This window comes from Artibeus jamaicensis, unplaced genomic scaffold, assembly GCF_021234435.1.
Source record: "Artibeus jamaicensis isolate MK-2021 breed Jamaican fruit bat unplaced genomic scaffold, CSHL_Jam_final contig_1998, whole genome shotgun sequence".
NCBI classification, from domain to species: Eukaryota; Metazoa; Chordata; class Mammalia; order Chiroptera; family Phyllostomidae; genus Artibeus; species Artibeus jamaicensis.
In genome coordinates, this window is record NW_026521407.1 from 10,477,768 (window position 1) to 10,496,198 (window position 18,431).

At 39.4% G+C, this 18,431-nt stretch overlaps 1 protein-coding gene across 8 annotated transcripts in view; it reads left to right on the plus strand.

The window, feature by feature from the left end:
* ACACA (acetyl-CoA carboxylase alpha) overlaps positions 1 to 18,431 on the plus strand; it is a 278,851-nt gene that overhangs the window by 84,445 nt on the left and 175,975 nt on the right. For all 8 annotated transcript variants that reach the window (XM_053654887.1, XM_053654891.1, XM_053654894.1 and 5 more), the window contains 4 exons: positions 3,021 to 3,230; positions 6,525 to 6,695; positions 7,689 to 7,850; positions 8,197 to 8,360. In XM_053654887.1, coding sequence (XP_053510862.1) covers positions 3,021 to 3,230; positions 6,525 to 6,695; positions 7,689 to 7,850; positions 8,197 to 8,360 — 707 coding nt within the window. The remainder of the gene's footprint in view (positions 1 to 3,020; positions 3,231 to 6,524; positions 6,696 to 7,688; positions 7,851 to 8,196; positions 8,361 to 18,431) is intronic.

Sequence of the window (18,431 nt, forward strand, 5' to 3'; positions counted from 1 at the left end):
TATCATCTAGTTTGAGAAGAAGTAGTTGAAAAGCAGACTAGAGTATCTAACAAGTCTTAAAGAACAAAATTTAGACTTTAGGACTTGCTGAGTAGGGTGCCCTGGGAAACCTCTCGCATTTGGGTTGGGATCTTGAAGGAACTATATCTCAAAAGTAAGAATGAGCCCTGGCTGGTGTAGCTCAGTAGATTGAGTGCTGGCCTGTGAACCAAAGGGCTACTGGTTCGATTCCCAGTCAGGGCACATGCCTGGGTTGTGAGCCAGGTTCCCAGGGTGGGGCACGTGAGAACCAGCCACACATTGATGTTTCTCTCCCTTTCTTTCTCCTTCCTTTCCCCTCTGTCTAAAAATAAGTATATAAAAGTCTTTTTTTTTTAAGTAAAAATGAACTAGAAATAAATCAGCCTTTACAGGGATTAAATATCAATTTCAAAACATTGAACCCTTGACTCAAGCAAGGTATTCCAGGATTGCTAGTATCCCTAGCCACCAATAGGAAGCAAATATAAATTCTCTCCAAAGAACAATAACATCCAGAACCTCAAATTATTTCTGTTAATTTTTCAAATACAATATCAAGCAATCTTTTGAGAATGAGCAGCATATTAAATTACATGATTAACAGTCAAGAAAAATAAAGACAGTAGAAACAGACCCACAGAAAGTTTAGACAATAGAGCTATACAACAAGGACTTTAAAGTAACTATATTTAATGAAGTCAAGAAAATTAGAGGCAAGATTGAGAATTTTGGCAGAAAACTAGAAACCATAAAGAAGAAAGAAATAAAAATTCTATGACTGAAAATGCAGTGACTAAGATTAACTCAAAAGAGGAATTTAACAGTATATTAGACGCAATTGCAGAGAGAATTAGTGACTAGAAGATAGGTCAGAAGACAATTCAGACTGAAGCATGAAAAGATAAAAAATGGAAAATACAGGAAAGAACATGTAATAATAACTCCTCTCATCCATATATACACGTTCCTTTACACTGTGATTCTCTTTTTCTTTTCCCACCTTTGGAATTTTGGCTGACCTTAATGGCTTGTTTTGACCAATGGAATATGGCAGAAATGGCATATAGGTTCCCAGCAAACCTTAAGTGGTCTTAAAGTTTCTGCCCTTCAGAATGAGCCCCAGAGTGCCATGTGAAGAGCCCAGTCCAGCCTTCTGGAGAAAGAGAGGCCACATGAAATGGAGATTAGTTGTCTGGCTGAGATTCCCTAGACCTACTTGCTGACAGTCACTGCAACATTTGAGATGTGTAAGTGAGGCCATATTAGACCCTCTGACACCATTCAAGTGGCCAAATGACTGTAGCTGCACGAGTGGCTCCAGGCCAAGATCAGCAGCGTTGCCTTACTGAGCCCAGCGCAGGTAGTGTCCTCAGTCACCGAATTTTTTGGTCAGTGTCCTAAGTCACTGAATTTTGGGTAGTTTGTTAGGCATTAATGGATAACTAATACAGAAATTATATTATGTGTGATTCTGTCATAAAAAAAGAGTAAAATATGTGGCATTGGCTTTCACACTGGCTCAAAGGTAGAGGCTAGAGAAATGGTGAGAAGGTTGTTAATAAATGGTGGGGGAATGGTGAACATACTGTTAGTGGAAGCTGGAAAGGCAGTAATTGTAGTAATTATTATTAGAGTCTGGAGGAAAGGTAACTTGTCTGTAATGATGGAACAATTGCCTGAGGTAAACTGGAAGATAATATTTAATGAACTCATGAACCTAGTTAAGGAGATCTTGTAGACAAAGTGTTGAAAATATCTGTTGAATGCATCTGGTCACTTATGCTAAGGAATTAACAAAAGAGAGACGAGTCAGCATGATTGGGTTTAAGTTCTAGAGCCTAGAGCTTGTGAAGACTTATAATTTCTGCCCCCACCTTCTTGGAACACTGCATTAAAAAAGTCCAATTGAAGAACTTTGTGGCATATTGGAAGATATGGAGCCACTTGCAATAGAAATCAGTTGTTCCAGTCAAGGCTCCCAAGACCTGCCAGCCAACCGTCAACACAAGTCATCAGCCATTTGAGTGAGTCCATTCAGCCCCACTTGAGCCAGCAGGTGATGATATGCACACACGTGACCCCAGGCAAGAACTTCCCAGATGAACACAGCATCATTAGCAAAGAAAATGGTTGACATCCTAAGCAAGCTGCTGAATCTTGGGATGACTTGTTTTGTAGCAAAACACAGCATAATAGACATATTGGATATAGTGAAATTATTTAACGTTTTATACTTTGAGCCTCAGAGGAGAAGAGAGAGAATGGGACAGAAGCAATTGTTGGAGAGATAATTGCTAAAAATTTTCCTGCACTGATAAAAGATACCAAGCACAGATTCAAAAACACTATGAGCCCCACAGGACAAATGCAGAGAAAACTACATTTAAGCTTATTTGAGTGAATCTGCCACTTTACTCCATAAAAAGAAATAATGAAAGAGAAAATCTTAACGCAGCTGGAAAAAAAGATTACTTTCAAAGGAGTAACAGTAAGATAGATACCTGGCATCTCAGTAGAAATAGTGGAAGAAAATAATTGCCAGCATGGAATTCTATATCCAGTGACAGTGTGCTTCAAAATTGCAAATGAAAGTTCTCTGACTGCAACAACACCATACATATGCCAGAGCCATAATGTGAACAAGAGAGCATCTAGTCTGGAGCAAGTTGTACATTTGGCTGCTGGTAATTGACGGCAGTCCTTTGCCCTTTTGTGGAATGTGTGCGGGTGTTTTCAAAAAATTTTGTTCTTTACCCTTGTAACACACTGAATGTGTTCATATGCTTTTTCATACTCATTAATTAATATTGATCATATAACTAAGAATGCTGTCTCTTAAAAATAGATGAGGATATGAACTTCATTCACTTTTGTACTTCTATTAATTAACATGGTTCCTGACACTTCTATGCATCTGCCTGTTGAAACTGAAGCAGTGTATCACGATTAAAAAAATGCTTACCGCTTAAAAATTTGTTTTGTTTTATTTTCTAATATAGGTTCAAGCTGAAGTCCCTGGCTCTCCCATATTTGTGATGAGACTAGCAAAGCAATCTCGTCATCTGGAGGTGCAGATCTTGGCAGATCAGTATGGCAATGCTATCTCTTTGTTTGGTCGCGATTGCTCTGTACAGCGCAGGCATCAGAAGATTATTGAAGAGGCACCAGCTGCTATTGCTACTCCAGCAGTATTTGAACATATGGAACAGGTATTTATATGAGAAGCTCTAATTTTTGTTTTCTTACGCATTCAGTTTGCTTACCAATCTGAGAATAATGGAATTTCTTTCAGTGATTCTGGATCTTTGATAAAATTATATTCTTTTCTAGAAGAAATAATTCTGCTATTTTCCTCTAGGAGAGTTGCCAATGAACATTTCAAGCTCTAAATTAGTTAACAGTTCTGAAGAAAAATCTGTGTACTCTTTTGAATAGGAATAAAGGAGAGAGATATTTTGAGATTTTTATTCTCATTTTTTTAACAAGCTCATGATAAGCAGATAGTTTATTTTTTTAGACAGATTATCATTGAGTCCTCAGACAAATTTAAATTTATTATCTCTCTTTTTAAAAACAGATTTTATTTATTTTTAAGAGGGGGAAGGAGTGAAAAAAAAGAGAGGGGAAAAAATATTAATGTGTGGTTACCTGTCATATGCCCCCTACTCGGGGACCTGCAACCCAGGCATGTGCCTTGACTGTAAATCCAACCTGAGTCCCTTTGGTTCGGAGGCTGGCACTCAATCCACTGAGCCACACCAGCCGGGCATAAATTTATTATCTTTTAAAAGGTTCTTTAAATATGTATAATATCGATGTATTCTGTATTTTTGTATGGGTAAGAATCTTAGCAGTCTCGCAGGGTCCTTTAGAAATAATTGTAGTTTAGGGGTCTTTTCTGAAATTGCGACTCAGTCTTCAGCTTATTGGAAATGTAACCTTTTTCTCCTGAATTCCAAATAAGCTAAATATATAGTCTTCTGTTTGATGCCTGGGACCTAGATTTATTACTCTGCCATTCAGTAGGAGACGGGTCACCAAACTACAGCTTGCAGTTTAAATCCAACCCATCTCAACTTTTGCAAATAAAATTTTATTGGAATACAGCCATACTAATTTATTTATGTCTTATCTTTGGCTCCTTTATCACTGCAATGACCAAATTGAGTAGTTGTGACAGAGACTGTATGGCTTACAAAGCTGAAAATTACTGCCTGACCCTTTACCAAAAGAGTTTGCCAACCCTTGCCCTAGGATGTCATCATCTTCATGATTAAAGCTAGCTCCCAAGAGTATGTTCACACTGTAGCCTTCAGGGAGGGAAGAGGACATGGAGGGCAAGCATATTAAAATGTGATCCGCAAGTCGCATGTATCACTTCTGCCCACATTCTATTGGACAAAATTCAGTTATACAGTCACACCTAGCTTTAAGGGATGTTAGGAATTGGAGTCACTAACTGAGAGGCCATATACCAAGCTGAAATTTAGGAGATTCTATTAAATAGATGGCATAAAGAAAAATTACTAAAGGGCAGTTAATAATCTGTGCCTCAGTCTGATCCTCTGGCTACCCATTATCCTTCCCCACTTTCAGAATATACCTAGCCTTCCCCAAAGAAGACAGCTCAAACTTCAAGATCACTAGGTATATATAATCCTTTCTATCAAATGTGCATGTGGGTTTTCATGGGCCAGTGACCTAAAAGACAAATTATCTACCCCTTGTCATTCCTCCTTTCCCCATGTACCCAATATACAGTGATGGAATAGAAGCAGGATAACTCCCATTTGGAAAAAAGAGGAATGAAAAAAATATATAGTAATCATTGCTCCATAGCAGTTATCAAATCCTTCTAGGCAGGAATTTTGATGATTTCCTGCCATGTGGTGGAATAATACCCCAGTTAGCCCTCTGACTGCTACTGGTTCTGCTCTCAAAGTAAACACCTTGCCTATGGTGCCTTAAGGCATTTGGCTTTGTTCTCTGGAAAGTTCTTCCTTGTGTAGTTTTCTCTGTCACTGGGCTTTGGAGACTATGCTTTCTTTGGCCAAGCTTTCAGTTGACTTCCTGCTGGTGCAGGATTGGGGTCACAAAGGTTATTCCAATTGTCAGGTACAGGTTCCTGAAGGCCAGGTTTGTGGTTTGTTTAGAATTATATTTCCTTCAAAATTTAGTGTGTTTCTGGACTATTTGCTTCTAGTCAGCTTCAGATGGGAGTAACCACAGCCCAAGATTTTTTGATGTAGTAACTTTTTTATTTGATCTTTGACACAGGGGTGCTTTAGAGTGAAAATCTCATTTCCTGGTTTAGAAGTACGAAAGCAGTTGGATTTTTCACATTCTGACTTTTTCTAACTGTTTTTCTTAGGGCTTAGTCGGTGTGTTGTTCACGTTCCAAGTTATTGTAGGACAGTTTAGCAAAAGCTTTATTATGCCTAACAAGGAGGCCACCGGTTCCTAGTCTGCAGTATCTGTGTTGTAGCCACCCAGTACCCTATTGCTAAGCCAACAATACATATTTTAATTTTTGTAAATAGCAGGATTCTACCTGAACTTAATAATTTCTATGTTGATTAAAGTGTAGGTTAAACTTTTATAATGAAGAGGTAAAAAAATTCTACCCAGATAAAATAGAAGCTTATTTTTCCCACCATAATCTGAGGTGTGCTGTGCAGGGCTGGTGGGACAGTTCTGCTCTCTGAGGCCATGTTGGGGTTCAGGTATTCTTTGTATGTTCTCAGCTGCATGGCTGAAACTTGGCTGGTACTGTCATGACCGTGTCTTAGTCCACAGAAGGGAACAAAACGCAACTTCTGTAGTGACATATTTTATTTTAAGTAACTTAGAGTTTCTTCTCTAATAATTATATAATACAGTTATAAAAATAGAATGTTTTAGGTGGTGGCTACTAAAATGAAAAATCTTGCAGGTAATCTATAGCTTCCACATTTTAAGGCAAGTACTGTGAAAATGAGTGATGTGTGTTTTATTACCTTTCAGATTGCCATGGGGATCCCTCTATACAGTGAGGAACAGAGCATTTCTTTTTAAAACATGATTCAGGAAATAATGCATATCACTTATCAATGCTAACCTCACATTGGTCAAAACTTAGTCACCAGCTATAGAGAGGTTGGGAAATCTAGTCTCTAGCTGGGCAGTCATCTTTTAGGAAGAATGCTCGGAATACTAGAAATGAGGACACAGTGAAAAATCTGCCACTGTTTTTTTTTTTTACCTGCATGTACTTATAGGATGAGGTTGTCTGTGATCCCAAATGAAAAACACTGTTTTTCTCCAGCTTTGATTTGAGTTCATCACACTTGTCCAGGATCTTCTCTAATAATCTGAGGGTGAAATTCACTCTAATGTGGCTAACAGCCTTTGATGGCTCTCACAAACATTAGATATTTGAGTCAGGGAGAAGCTGTATAGATAAACAGTGGTCCACCAGCTGGACAAAGTGAGACACTCATGTTTTCCTATCTTTCTTCTTTGAGTGTGCGGTGAAACTTGCCAAAATGGTTGGCTATGTGAGTGCGGGAACTGTGGAATACCTCTACAGCCAGGATGGCAGCTTCTACTTTCTGGAACTAAACCCTCGGCTACAGGTGGAGCACCCTTGTACAGAGATGGTGGCTGATGTCAATCTCCCTGCAGCACAACTCCAGGTGAATCACCCTCATCTTGGCTCAAAGAGTTGCCTAGAGAATGGCAGAGAGGCCTGAAAAACTGGTTTAACCTGTCTGATAGGAGAGCACCTCCAATCTGAGTGTCATCTAGTGTTCATCTCTCATGCTAATGTGGGTTGTGATGTGTGGGTTGTTTTTCCTAATGTGGTATGAATCTAGGAATACTATTCTATTTCTTAGCTAGACATGTCTGGTAAAAGCTGTCATTCTAGATAGAAACTTTAAAAAGAATATGCTTTACTTAAGTGTTTTAATTATACAAAACTTTACAACTTTGTAATTGGCCTCTTCTCCTTTTACTAGTGTTGTGTATTGAAGCAGTTCCACATCAGAGTGGTGGTTGGGGTTTTTCTAGGCAACACTGGCCTCACCCATTTATTTTCATAATGTTTAAAATGCTTAGTGTTAATATTATTTTCCCCGTTCAGCCCAGGGAACAGATGTTATGGGAGGCAGAAATAGCTAATGATGAAGTTTGATAGTATTTGTTTTAACATAGTCTTTGCTCATATTGAGAACCCCTGCTGGGTTCCTATTAAGGACTAAAGAGTTATTTACTCGATTTATTTATTTTCTCAAATTGTTTGTGGGTATAATTATCAGATAGTTATGACATATTTAGGGCTTTTTAGCTATCTAAACTTGGATAGCCACTAGTATTGACTCTTCCTTTGGGTATTTTTATTCTGATCCCTTGATGGAGAAATGACAATAGAGGGAAACTTATATGTATTGCGTTAGGAATATGGGGAATTTTTTTAGAAGTGGAAAGTATTTAGCAACTTCTGTAGTGACGTATTTTATTTTAAGTAACTTAGAGTTTCTTCTCTAATAATTATATAATACAGTTATAAAAATAGGATGTTTTAGGTGGTGGCTACTAAAATGAAAAATCTTGCAGGTAATCTATAGCTTCCACATTTTAAGGCAAGTACTGTGAAAATGAGTGATGTGTGTTTTATTACCTTTCAGATTGCCATGGGGATCCCTCTATACAGAATCAAGGATATTCGTATGATGTATGGGGTATCTCCCTGGGGTGATGCTCCCATTGATTTTGAAAATTCTGCTCATGTTCCTTGCCCAAGGGGCCACGTTATTGCTGCTCGGATCACTAGTGAAAATCCAGATGAGGTAACTCATCACTTAAAAGGTTTTTTCCCAGTGAACTTTAATATTAAGATGGTACCTGAGGGCTATACTTCTGAAATATTTTGGGACTTCCTCTGGAGAGGGAAATTTATAGAGGTTCCATCAGAGCAAACAAAGAAGCGATATCCACTTTATTGGTCATTTCATCCTACTGTAATCACTGTCGAGAGTCCTCAGTAGCACTGGACGTTGGTTTTCAAGCCTTTATGATTTTCGTGCGTCATTGCTGTCTTATGTGTGATTAACACAGAGCCTAAACAATAAATATATAAGTGTCCTCTTCCTCAGAAATGGAGCATGGTCTCTCATATTCTTCATTCTCTAACAGGGTTTTAAGCCCAGCTCAGGAACAGTTCAGGAACTGAATTTCCGCAGCAATAAGAACGTCTGGGGTTATTTCAGTGTTGCTGCTGCTGGGGGACTTCATGAGTTTGCTGATTCTCAGTTTGGTCACTGTTTTTCCTGGGGAGAAAACAGAGAGGAAGCAATTTCGTGAGTATAATAGCATTTTATTGCATTTAAAAAATAAACCTGTGCAAGTGTTCAGTGAAGGTGTGGGAATGGGCAAGGAATCATTCATGTGATACAGAAGTACCAATATGGACAACCTGTTTGAAGAAGAGTATCTTTAATTGCACTTGCATTCATGTTATGTTAAATTATGCAGTGTTTGGCAGATGTTTTTCTGTTTGTTGTTTGGCTTTTCAAGTATTTTTGCTGTCAAATATTTTTGATAAGCTCGTAAGTTAATTGCTTTAAAGATACTATTTCCCATAAAATATTTTTAAACGTTTTATTGTTTAGTCTGTTACAATTGTTGCAGTTTTTTCCCTCTCCTTCCACCTTCACCCAGCCTGCTCCCCACTATCACAGTTGATCCCCACACCATTGTCCATGTCAATTGGTCCTTATATGTTCTTTGACTAATCCCTTCACCTTCTTTCAATCAGTGTCTGCCTCCCTGCTCCTCTCTTACAGCTATTAGTTTATTCCGTGATTCTGTCTGGTTCTGTTTTGCTCATTAGTTTATTTTGTTTATTAGATTCCTCTTATAAGTGAGATCATATGGTATTTGTTTTTCTCTGACCTGCTTATTTCACTTAGCATTATAGTCTCCACTTCCATCCATGCTATCGCAAAAGGTAGGAATTCTTTTTTCTGCTCTGCAGCATTCCATTATGTAAAAACCACATTATTTTTAATCCATTCATCTACTGATGGGCACTTAGGCTGTTTCCAAATCTTGGCTGTTGTAAATAGCACTACAGTGAACACAAGGGCTCATATATTCTTTTGAAGTGGTGTTTTGGAATTGCTGGGTCAAAAGGTAGTTCTGTTTTTGATGTTTTAAGGAGATTCTGTATTGTTTTCTACAGTGGCTACACCAGTCTGCATTCCCACCAATAGTGCCCTAGAGTTCCCTTTTTTCCACATCCTTATATGGCAAAAATATTCCTATGTGAGATAGTCTGAGAATTTACTGCTTGTGTTTTCTGCTAAAATTTTTATGGTATCATGACTTATATTTAAGTCTGTTTATCCATTTTGAGTTTATTTTGATGTATAGTATAAGTTGGTGGTCTAATTTAATTTTTTTGCATGTGCCAGTTCAGTTCTCCCAACACCATTTATTGAAGAGACTATTTTTATTCCATTGTGTGCTCGTGTCCCCTTTGTCAACTATTAATTGACCATAAAGACGTGGATTTATTTCTGGGCTCTCTATTCTGTTCCATTGATCTGTGTGTCTGTTTCTATGCCAGTACCAGGCTGTTTTGATTACAGTGACCTTGTCACTGTACTTGTAGTATAGTTTAATGGAATGATCCTTCCAACTTTGTTCTTCTTTTTCGAGATTGCTGAGGCTATTTGGGGTCTTTTTTTGTTTCTGTATAAATTTTTTTTAAAGATTTTATTTATTTATCTTTAAAGGGGAAGGAGAGAAGGAGAGAAACATCAATGTATGGTTGCCTTTCATGCATCCCCTTCTGGGAACTGGCCTGCAGGGAATTAGCCTGCAACCCAGGCATGTGCCCTGACTGGGAATTGAACTGCGATTCTCTGGTTCGCAGACCTGTGCTTAATCCACTGAGCTATACCAGCCAGGGCTGTTTCTGTATACATTTTTAGTATATAACACTGCATAATTTAACATAACAAATGCAAGTACAATAAAAGATTCTAGATTTGTGAAATATGCAAAATTTTCTGCATATTTCATACTTGGTATTTTTATAGGAATTGCATTTAATCTATAGGTTGCTTTGGGTAGTATGGACATTTTAATGATGTTAATTCTTCCAATCCATGAACACCGCATATGCTTGTATCTTCCTCAGTTTTTTTCTTCATTGGTTTATAGTATTCTGAGGACAGGTCTCTTACCTCCTTGGTTAAATTTATTCCAAGGTGCTTTATTTTTCTTGTTGCTGTAGTAAATGGGATTTTTTTTTAGTTTGTCTTTCTGATAGTTCATTGTTGGCATACAAAAATGCCATCGACTTGTATCCTGCCACTTTGCTGAATTCACTTATTAAGTCGAGTAGTTTTTTGGTGCAGCCTATAGGGTTTTCTCTGTACACGATCATGTCGTCTGTGAATAATGACAGTTTTACTTCCTCCTTTCCAATTTGGATGCCTTTTATTTCTTCTTCTTGTCTGATTGTTATGACTAGGACTTCCAGTACTATGTGGAATAAGAGAGGTGAAAGCAGACACCCCTGTCTTGTTCCTGATCTTAAGGGAAATGGTTTTAGTTTTTGCCCAGTGAGTATGATGTTGGCAATAGATTTTTTGTATGTGGTATTTATTATGTTTAGGTATGCTCCCCCTATTCCCATTTTCCTGAGTGTTTTTATTATACATGGGTGCTATTTTATCAAATGTTTTTTCTGCATCTACTGATAGGATCATGTGATTTTTGTCTTTCATTTTGTTTATGTGATGTATCACATTTATTGATTTGCAAATATTGTACCAGATTTGCATCCCTGGAATAAATCCCACTTGATCATGGTGTATGACCTTTTTAATGTATTGCTGGATCCGGTTTGCTAATATTTTGTTGAGGATTTTATCATCCTTGTTCATCAGAGATATTGGCCTGTAATTTTATTTCTTTGTAGTGTCTTTATCTGGTTTTGGAATTAGGATAATACTGTCCTCATAAAAAGAGTTTGAAAGTTTTTCCTCTTCTTGAATCAGTTGGAAGAGTTTGAGAATGATAGGTGTCAGTTCTTCTTTTAATGTTTGGTAAAGTTTGCCTGTGAAGCCGTCTGGTCCAGGGCTTTTGTGTGCTGGGTTTTTGTTGATTATTGCTTCAATTTCAAAAGCTGTTACCAGTCTGTTCAGGTTTTCTTCTTCTTCCTGATTCAGTTTTGGGAGATCGTATGTTTCTAGAAATTTATCTATTTTGCTCAGGTTGTCCAATTTCTTGGCATATATTGTTCATAGTAATTTCTTACAATCCTTTTGTATTTCTGTGGTATCAGTCATTACTTCTCTTTCATTTCTGATTTTATTTATTTGGGTCTTCTCTCTGATTTTCTTGATTAGTCTGGTTAAAGTCTTGTCAGTTTTGTTTATCTTTTCAAAGAACCAGCTCCTGGATTCTTTGATTTTTTTGAATTGATTTTTTAGTCTATGTCATTTAATTCTACTCTGGTCTTGATTATTTTCTTCATTCTATTCACACTGGGTGTTTGTTCTTCTTCCTCTAGTTCTTTTAGTTGGAGGGCTAGGTTGTTTATTTGAGATTTTTCTATCTTCTTTAGGTAGGCCTGTATTTCTGTGAGCTTCCCCCTCGGAATTGCTTTTGCTGTGTCCCATAGGTTTTGGGTTGTGGTATGTTCGTTTTCATTTGTTTCCTGGTACTTTTTTATTTCTTTCTTGACCTCATTGTTAACCCATTCATTATTTAATAGCATGTTATTCAGCCTCCATATATTTGAATGTTTCTGAGCTTTTTCCTTGATTTTGGTTTCAGGTCTCAAGCCATTGTGATCCAAAAAGATGCTTGATATGATTTCATTTTTTTTGAAAATTTTAAGGCTTGGTTTGTGTTATACAATGTGGTCTAGCTTTGAAAATGATCCATGTGTGTCTGAGAAGAATGTTTATATTGCTTCTTTGCTGCAACGCAGCATTCTGTAAATATCAATTAAGTCCATTTGATCTAGACTGTTAAGGCCACTTTATCCTTGTTGATTTTTTTGTCTAGAAGATCTATACATTGTTAACAGTGAATTTTTGATAGGGATGTTAATATTCCCAACAATGACTGTATTGTTATTGATCTTTCTTTTAAAGTCCTCCAAGATTTTCTTTATATATTTAGTTACTCCTATATTGGGTGCATACGTGTTTACAAGGGTTATGTCCTCTTGTTGTACTACTCCTTTAAGTATTATGTAGTGATTTTCTTTGTCTCTTGTTATGGCCCTTGTTTTGAAGTTCGTTTTGTCTGATATAGTTATTGCTATCCCAGGTTTTTTAATCATGTCCATTTGCATGGAATTTTTTTGTTCCATCCCTTCACTTACAGCCTGTGTAAATCTTCTGTTCTCAGATGTGTCTCTTGTACACAGCATATATGTGGGTCATGTGTTCTTATCCATTCAGCTACCTTATGTCTTTTGATTGGAGCATTTAACCTATTTACCTTTATGGTTATTATTGTTATTTTTTAAAGTTTTATTTATTTATTTAATTTTAGAGAGAGAGGAAGGGAAGGATAAGGAGAGGGTGAGAAACATCAATGTGTGGTTGCCCCTCACGTGCCCTGACTGGGAATCAAACCTGCGATCCTTTGGTTTGCAGTCCGCGGCTCAGTCGACTGAGCCACATCAGCCAGGGCTTAAGGTTATTATTGATAGGTACTTATTTGTCGTCATTTTTTCCCTTTGTACCTGTGTTCCTCTCTATTTTTTCTTCCTCTTAAAGTAGTTCCTTTAGCATCTTTTGTAATGCTGGTTTGATACAGATGTACTCCTTCTGCCGTTTTAAAAAATTTAACCGTGGAGCTCTTCATTTTACTTTCCATTTAAAATGAGAGTCTTGCTGGATAGAATGTTCTTGGTTGCAGGTCCTTGCTTTTCATTACTTGGAATACATTGTGCCAGTCCCTTTTGGCTTGTAGTGCTTCTGTTGAGAAATCAGCTGATAGTCTCATTGGCATTCCCTTGCATGTCACTGGCTGTTTCTCCATTGCTTCCTTTAAGATTCTCTTTTTGTCTTTAGATTTTGCCATTTTAATTGTGATGTGTCTTGGAGTGGGCCTCTTTGGATTCATCTTGGTTTGGACTCTCTGTACTTACTGAACTTGCATGACTTTTTTCTTTACCAAGTTAGGGAAGTTTTCTGTTGATATTTCTTTAAATAGGTTTTCTATCTCTTGCTCCTTTTCTTCTCCTTCTGGTATCCCTGTGATGTGAATATTGTTGCATATCATGTTGCCCCAAAGCTCCCTTAAACTATCCTTGTTTTTTTTAAGTCTTTTTTCGTTTTGTTGCTCTGCCTGGGTGTTTTTTTCTACCTTGTTTTCTATCTCACTGATTTGATCCTTTGCTTCATCTGGCCTGCATTTAATTTCTTCTAGTGTCTTCTTCATTTCAGATATTGTATTCTTCATTTCCACCTGTTCTTATTCGTAGTGTCTGTCCTTTTTCATGCTGACACAGTTCCCACTAAGTTTCTTTTAGTTCCCATAAAGTTTCTTGTAGTTCTAAGTTCCTTGAGCATCGTTATAACCATTACTTTGAACTCTATGTCTGATAAATTGCTTGCCTCATTTAGCTCTTTTTCTGGAGATTCTGCCTTTACATTCAGTTGGGGGTTGTTTCTTTGTCTCCCCATTTTAGCTGACTCTTTTTGTTTGTTTCTATGTATTAGACTGGTCTTGATTAGATTTGATCCCTTGTCTTTGTGGGAGGGCCTTATGTGGCAGGAATCCTGTGGGACTCAGGGATGTAGTCTCCTTGATCTCTTGAGTTGGATGCTCTAGGGGTGCCCTATATACAGTTTATATGGGCTCTCCTGTTGTATTTGGGTTTTGATTGTTACTGGCCCATTCATTGGTGGGTTCTTCCCTCTGGCTGGCTGGCTGGCTGACTGAGAGTCTCCACCCCCACCACGTCTTATATGCTGTTGTACAGGTGCTAACAGAACAAAGCAAAACAACATGGAAAACAAAACCCACACAAGCAAAAATACCGCCCCCCCAACATCAGCAGTATTGGTGACAAATGAGCAAAGATTAATAATGGTGGAAAGAGAATATTATAAGAAAGGGAAAGAGAATATATGATGACTAAAGGAAAGAAAAACGATTGTTAGAGAATAAAGAAAAATAATAAGAGTAAGGAATAGAAACAAGGAATTGCCATAAAAAGTCAAAGAAAGATAAAAATAAAACTTAAAATTAAAAATATGAAAGGGAAGGAAGAAGGCAAAATAGAGTAAGAAAAGGGAAGGGTAAATTAGATCTGAAATTGAAAAATAATGAAAAAATAGTAATAAAATTGAAGAAAAATAAAAAATGTTAAAAAGCTATGTGAGAGAAAAAATAATGAAAAAATGAGAAAGAATGAAGTGGAATTCCTCTCAGCAGAGTTTAGTGTTTGCCTGCTGGGTTCTGCTTCTGGATATGACTCTGGTTTTGTCTGAAGCTGGCGTAAGCCAATGTCAGATGCTGTGCATACCTAGCTCTAGGCAGACTTTTTGAAGCTACGAGTGATTCGTAGCTTGTGGCCATCTCCTTCAGACTGGGCTTTTGCTTCTCTTGTGCTGCTGGCTTTTTATCAGTACAAGGCCAAGGGGTGGGTCAACTAATGAATGAAAGCACCATAGGAACTTCTGGCCGAGATGGAGGCGTAGGTGGAAACACTGCCTCCTCACACAACCAAATTTAAAGACAACAAAGATTTAGAAACTAAAACAGAACACAACCAAACAGAAAAGTAAACTGTACTGAAATCCGACAACAACAAACCATTTATCCAGACTGGTAAGAGGGGTGGAGGGAGCAGTGGCAAGGGGTCCCGGCAGGAGGAGGCAATGATTGGCGACCCGGGCAGGCACAGATGGAAACTAAGTAAGGCCCGCAAGGTGGCTGGCTGACCATGGACACACATTTACATGCAGAGAAACCAGGCAGGTTTAAAAATGGTCAGTGAGACAGACGGCACAACCCAGGGCCCCAGCAACGGGAAATAAAGCCTAAAAGCATCAATTGGAAAAACTTTTGGGGGCTGAGGTGCCAAGAGAGGCTCCTAGCCCCACAGGAGAGTTTGTTGGGGAGACCCGCAGGGTCCTAGAATGAACACAAGCTTACCCACCCAGGAACCAACACCAGAAGTGCCCAATTTGCTTGTGGGAAACGGCAGAGGGGACCAAAATCTGAGAGAGAGAGCAGAAAAAACACCATAGCTCCCTCTCTGACCCCACCCCCGGTCACAACCTAGCGACTGGGCTGACCCATCCCGGTGAACACCTAACTTTTTGCCCCACTCATACGTAACAGGCGCAAATAGACCAAAACATTATGGCTCAAGCAGAACAGCTCAAAGCCCCAGAGTCAGTACTTCTAAGCGACCAAGAGATAGCCAACCTATCAGATGCACAGTTCAAAACACTGGTGATCAGGATGCTCGCTGAACTGGTTGATTTTAGTCGCAAATTAGATGAAAAAATGAAGGCTACACTAAGTGAAATGAAACAAATTGCACAGGGAACCAATAGTGATGGAAACAAATCTGGGACTAAAATCAATGGAGTGGACCAGAAGGAAGAAAGAAATGACCAAACAGAAAAGAATGAAGAAGCAGGAATTCAAAAAAAATGAGGAGAGGCTTAGGAACCTCCAGGGCATCTTTAAACGCTCCAACATCCGAATTATAGGGGTACCAGAAGGGGGAAAGGAACAGCCACCAGTGGAAAACTTATTCGAATAATAAAGGAGAACTTCCCCAATCTGGCAAAGGAAATACACTTCCAGGAAGTCCAGGAAGCTCAGAGAGTCCCAAAGAAGGTGGACCCGAGGAGGAACACACCAAGGCACATCATCATTACATTAGCCAAGATTAAAATGAAGGAGAGAATCCTAGAAGCAGCAAGAGATAAGGGGACAGTCACCTACAAAGGAGCTCCCATCAGACTGTCAGCTGACTTCTCAAAAGAAACCTTACAGGCAAGAAGGGGCTAGAAAGAAGTATTCCAAGTTATGAAAGGCAAAGACCTACATCCAAGATTGCTCTATCCAGCAAAGCTTTCATTTAGAATGGAAGGGCAGATAAAGCGCTTCTCAGATAAGGTCAAGTTCAAGGAGTTCATCATCACCAAGCCCTTATTATATGAAATGTTAAAGGAACTTATCTAAGAAAAAGAAGATAAAAATATGAACAGTGAAAGGATAGCACACTCACAGTTATTAACAGCCACTCCTAAAATGAAAGCAAACTAAGTGGACAGCTAGATCAGGAGCGGAACCATAGAAATGGAGATCACAAGGATTAAGAACAGGGGAGTGGGAGGAGGAGAAGGGGGTGAAGGTACAGAGAATAAGTAGCATAGATGGTAGGTAGAAAATAGACATCGGGGAGGGCAAGAATAGTATGGGAAATGTAGAAGCTAAAGAACTAGTGACACATGGACATGAACTAAAGAGGGGGGAATGGGGGAAGGGGTGTGCAGGATGGAAGGGAATGAAGGGGGAAAATGGGACAACTGTAATAACATAATCAATAAAATATATTTTTTAAAAAACAAAGCACCACAGGTAGCCTCCATCTGCCTATATCTGTGGTCCTGCTATTAGTCTTAGCCTGGTCACTGACCCATTTGTTTCCGATAGTACATCTGACATAATCTGGGAGATGGGACTTCTGGGTCTCCCTTGGGAGGAGCTGTTCAGACTTCAGGGAAGATGGTGGATGTTTTCCCCAGTCCATGTGCCACGTGTCTTGGTCTGTCCCAAATTATTTTCAGTAGAGAATAGTTTCTAAAGAGTTGGCTGTCCCTTTTGTGTTTGGGGCCAATCTGTGTAAAAGAGTCAGCCCTTTCCTACTTGGAGCTGATGGCAGCTCTGTGTAAGAGCCAAAGCTCCTGGGGTCAGCCTCCCTCTTTCAGCCTCTCTGCCCTTGCCTATGGTTGCCTGGGTTTTCTCCAGAGCCTTTTGATGAGGGTCTGTAACCTGAGACCAGGTCTGTTGAAATAGGAATAGCAGTCTGTAGGGCACTCAGTGAGGGGAGAGTAGTCCCTAAGCAGAGCCAACCCCTTGCCAGTTTGGGCTCTTGATTCCTCAGGGGGCTCACTCTTGGTTCAGGATGGGTACATTAAACTTCCCCTTTTGTGGGACTGGGCTCAGCAGCTCTGGACTTCAGGAGCTAGATCAAAAGAACCTCCCAAGTTGGGGTTGGAGCAAGACTAAACTGTAGGCGGGGACTAAACTTTCTCAATCTAAGACTCAGTAGGAGGCAAAGCTCTCTATCCTGCTCCCAGGTGATATCTTCTAAAATTCTCATATTTTGAGAGTCTCTGCTGTTTGAAGTTTCTCTTTCTCTACCCCTGCGGAAATGCACCCAGTGGGGGAATCTTGTACCTGACAGGACTGTTCTGCAGATTCTCCCCATTGGAGGTGTTGCCTGCAACCCTGCAGGAGGGCAATGGGTACACCTTTCCCTTCCCAGAGGACTGTGTTGTGTGGGGTGGTTTGCCTGGCTTCCAAGTATCCCAGAGGCTTAACTCTTGCCTAATTTCTGTCCCACAGCCTTTGCAGGGGAGACAGTCCAGAACTCTGTTCCAGGCAGCCTCTGGTTTGCTTACGAACTCAGCTTGGCAGGGACTAGAAAACACCTTGTTGCGCAAATTTCTAAACTCTGCCCAGCTGGTTTCAGTGGGATAGGACATGAAGATCCAGCATAACTTGGTGCAGCTGAAAAAAGTTCAGAACGGCCCCCTTTGGATTTTCTCTTTCTTCCTTCTGTGGAAATGTACCAGCATGGGAACCTTGGACCTGGCAGGACTGTTCTGCAGATTTTCCCAGTTGGAGGTGGTGTCTGCAACCCTGTAGGAGGTGGATGGGCACATCTTTCCCTTCCGAGAGGGTTGTGTTCTGCTAGGGTGTTTGCCTGGCTGCAAAGAATCCCATGTTCTCAACTCTTGCCTAACTCCCAGCCTAGAGCTTTTGTAGGAGGCACTGTCCAAAACTGTTCTACGCAGTCCCTGGCTTGCTTGCAAGCTGAGCTGTGCAGGGTCCAACAAACCCTTGATTGTGCAAATTTCTGATCACCTGGCCCAGTTGGATTCAGTGGGAAAGGACCTGGAGATCCAGCGTGATTTGACATAGCTGACAAAAGTTCAGAATGGGTCAAAAAAACACAGTGTTCCCATTTTTCTAGGTTCCTCTCTTAGTCTGAATTTGTATTGTGATCTCCTCAGCCTGACGCCTAAAACAGAAGCACTTTATGCTGAATTGCAATCTCTGATTTTCACAGGTGTGGTGGAACCTCACCACAACCTGCCACCAGAGAGCCAGCAGCCTCTCCTTCTCTCTGTATTGCTGCAAGA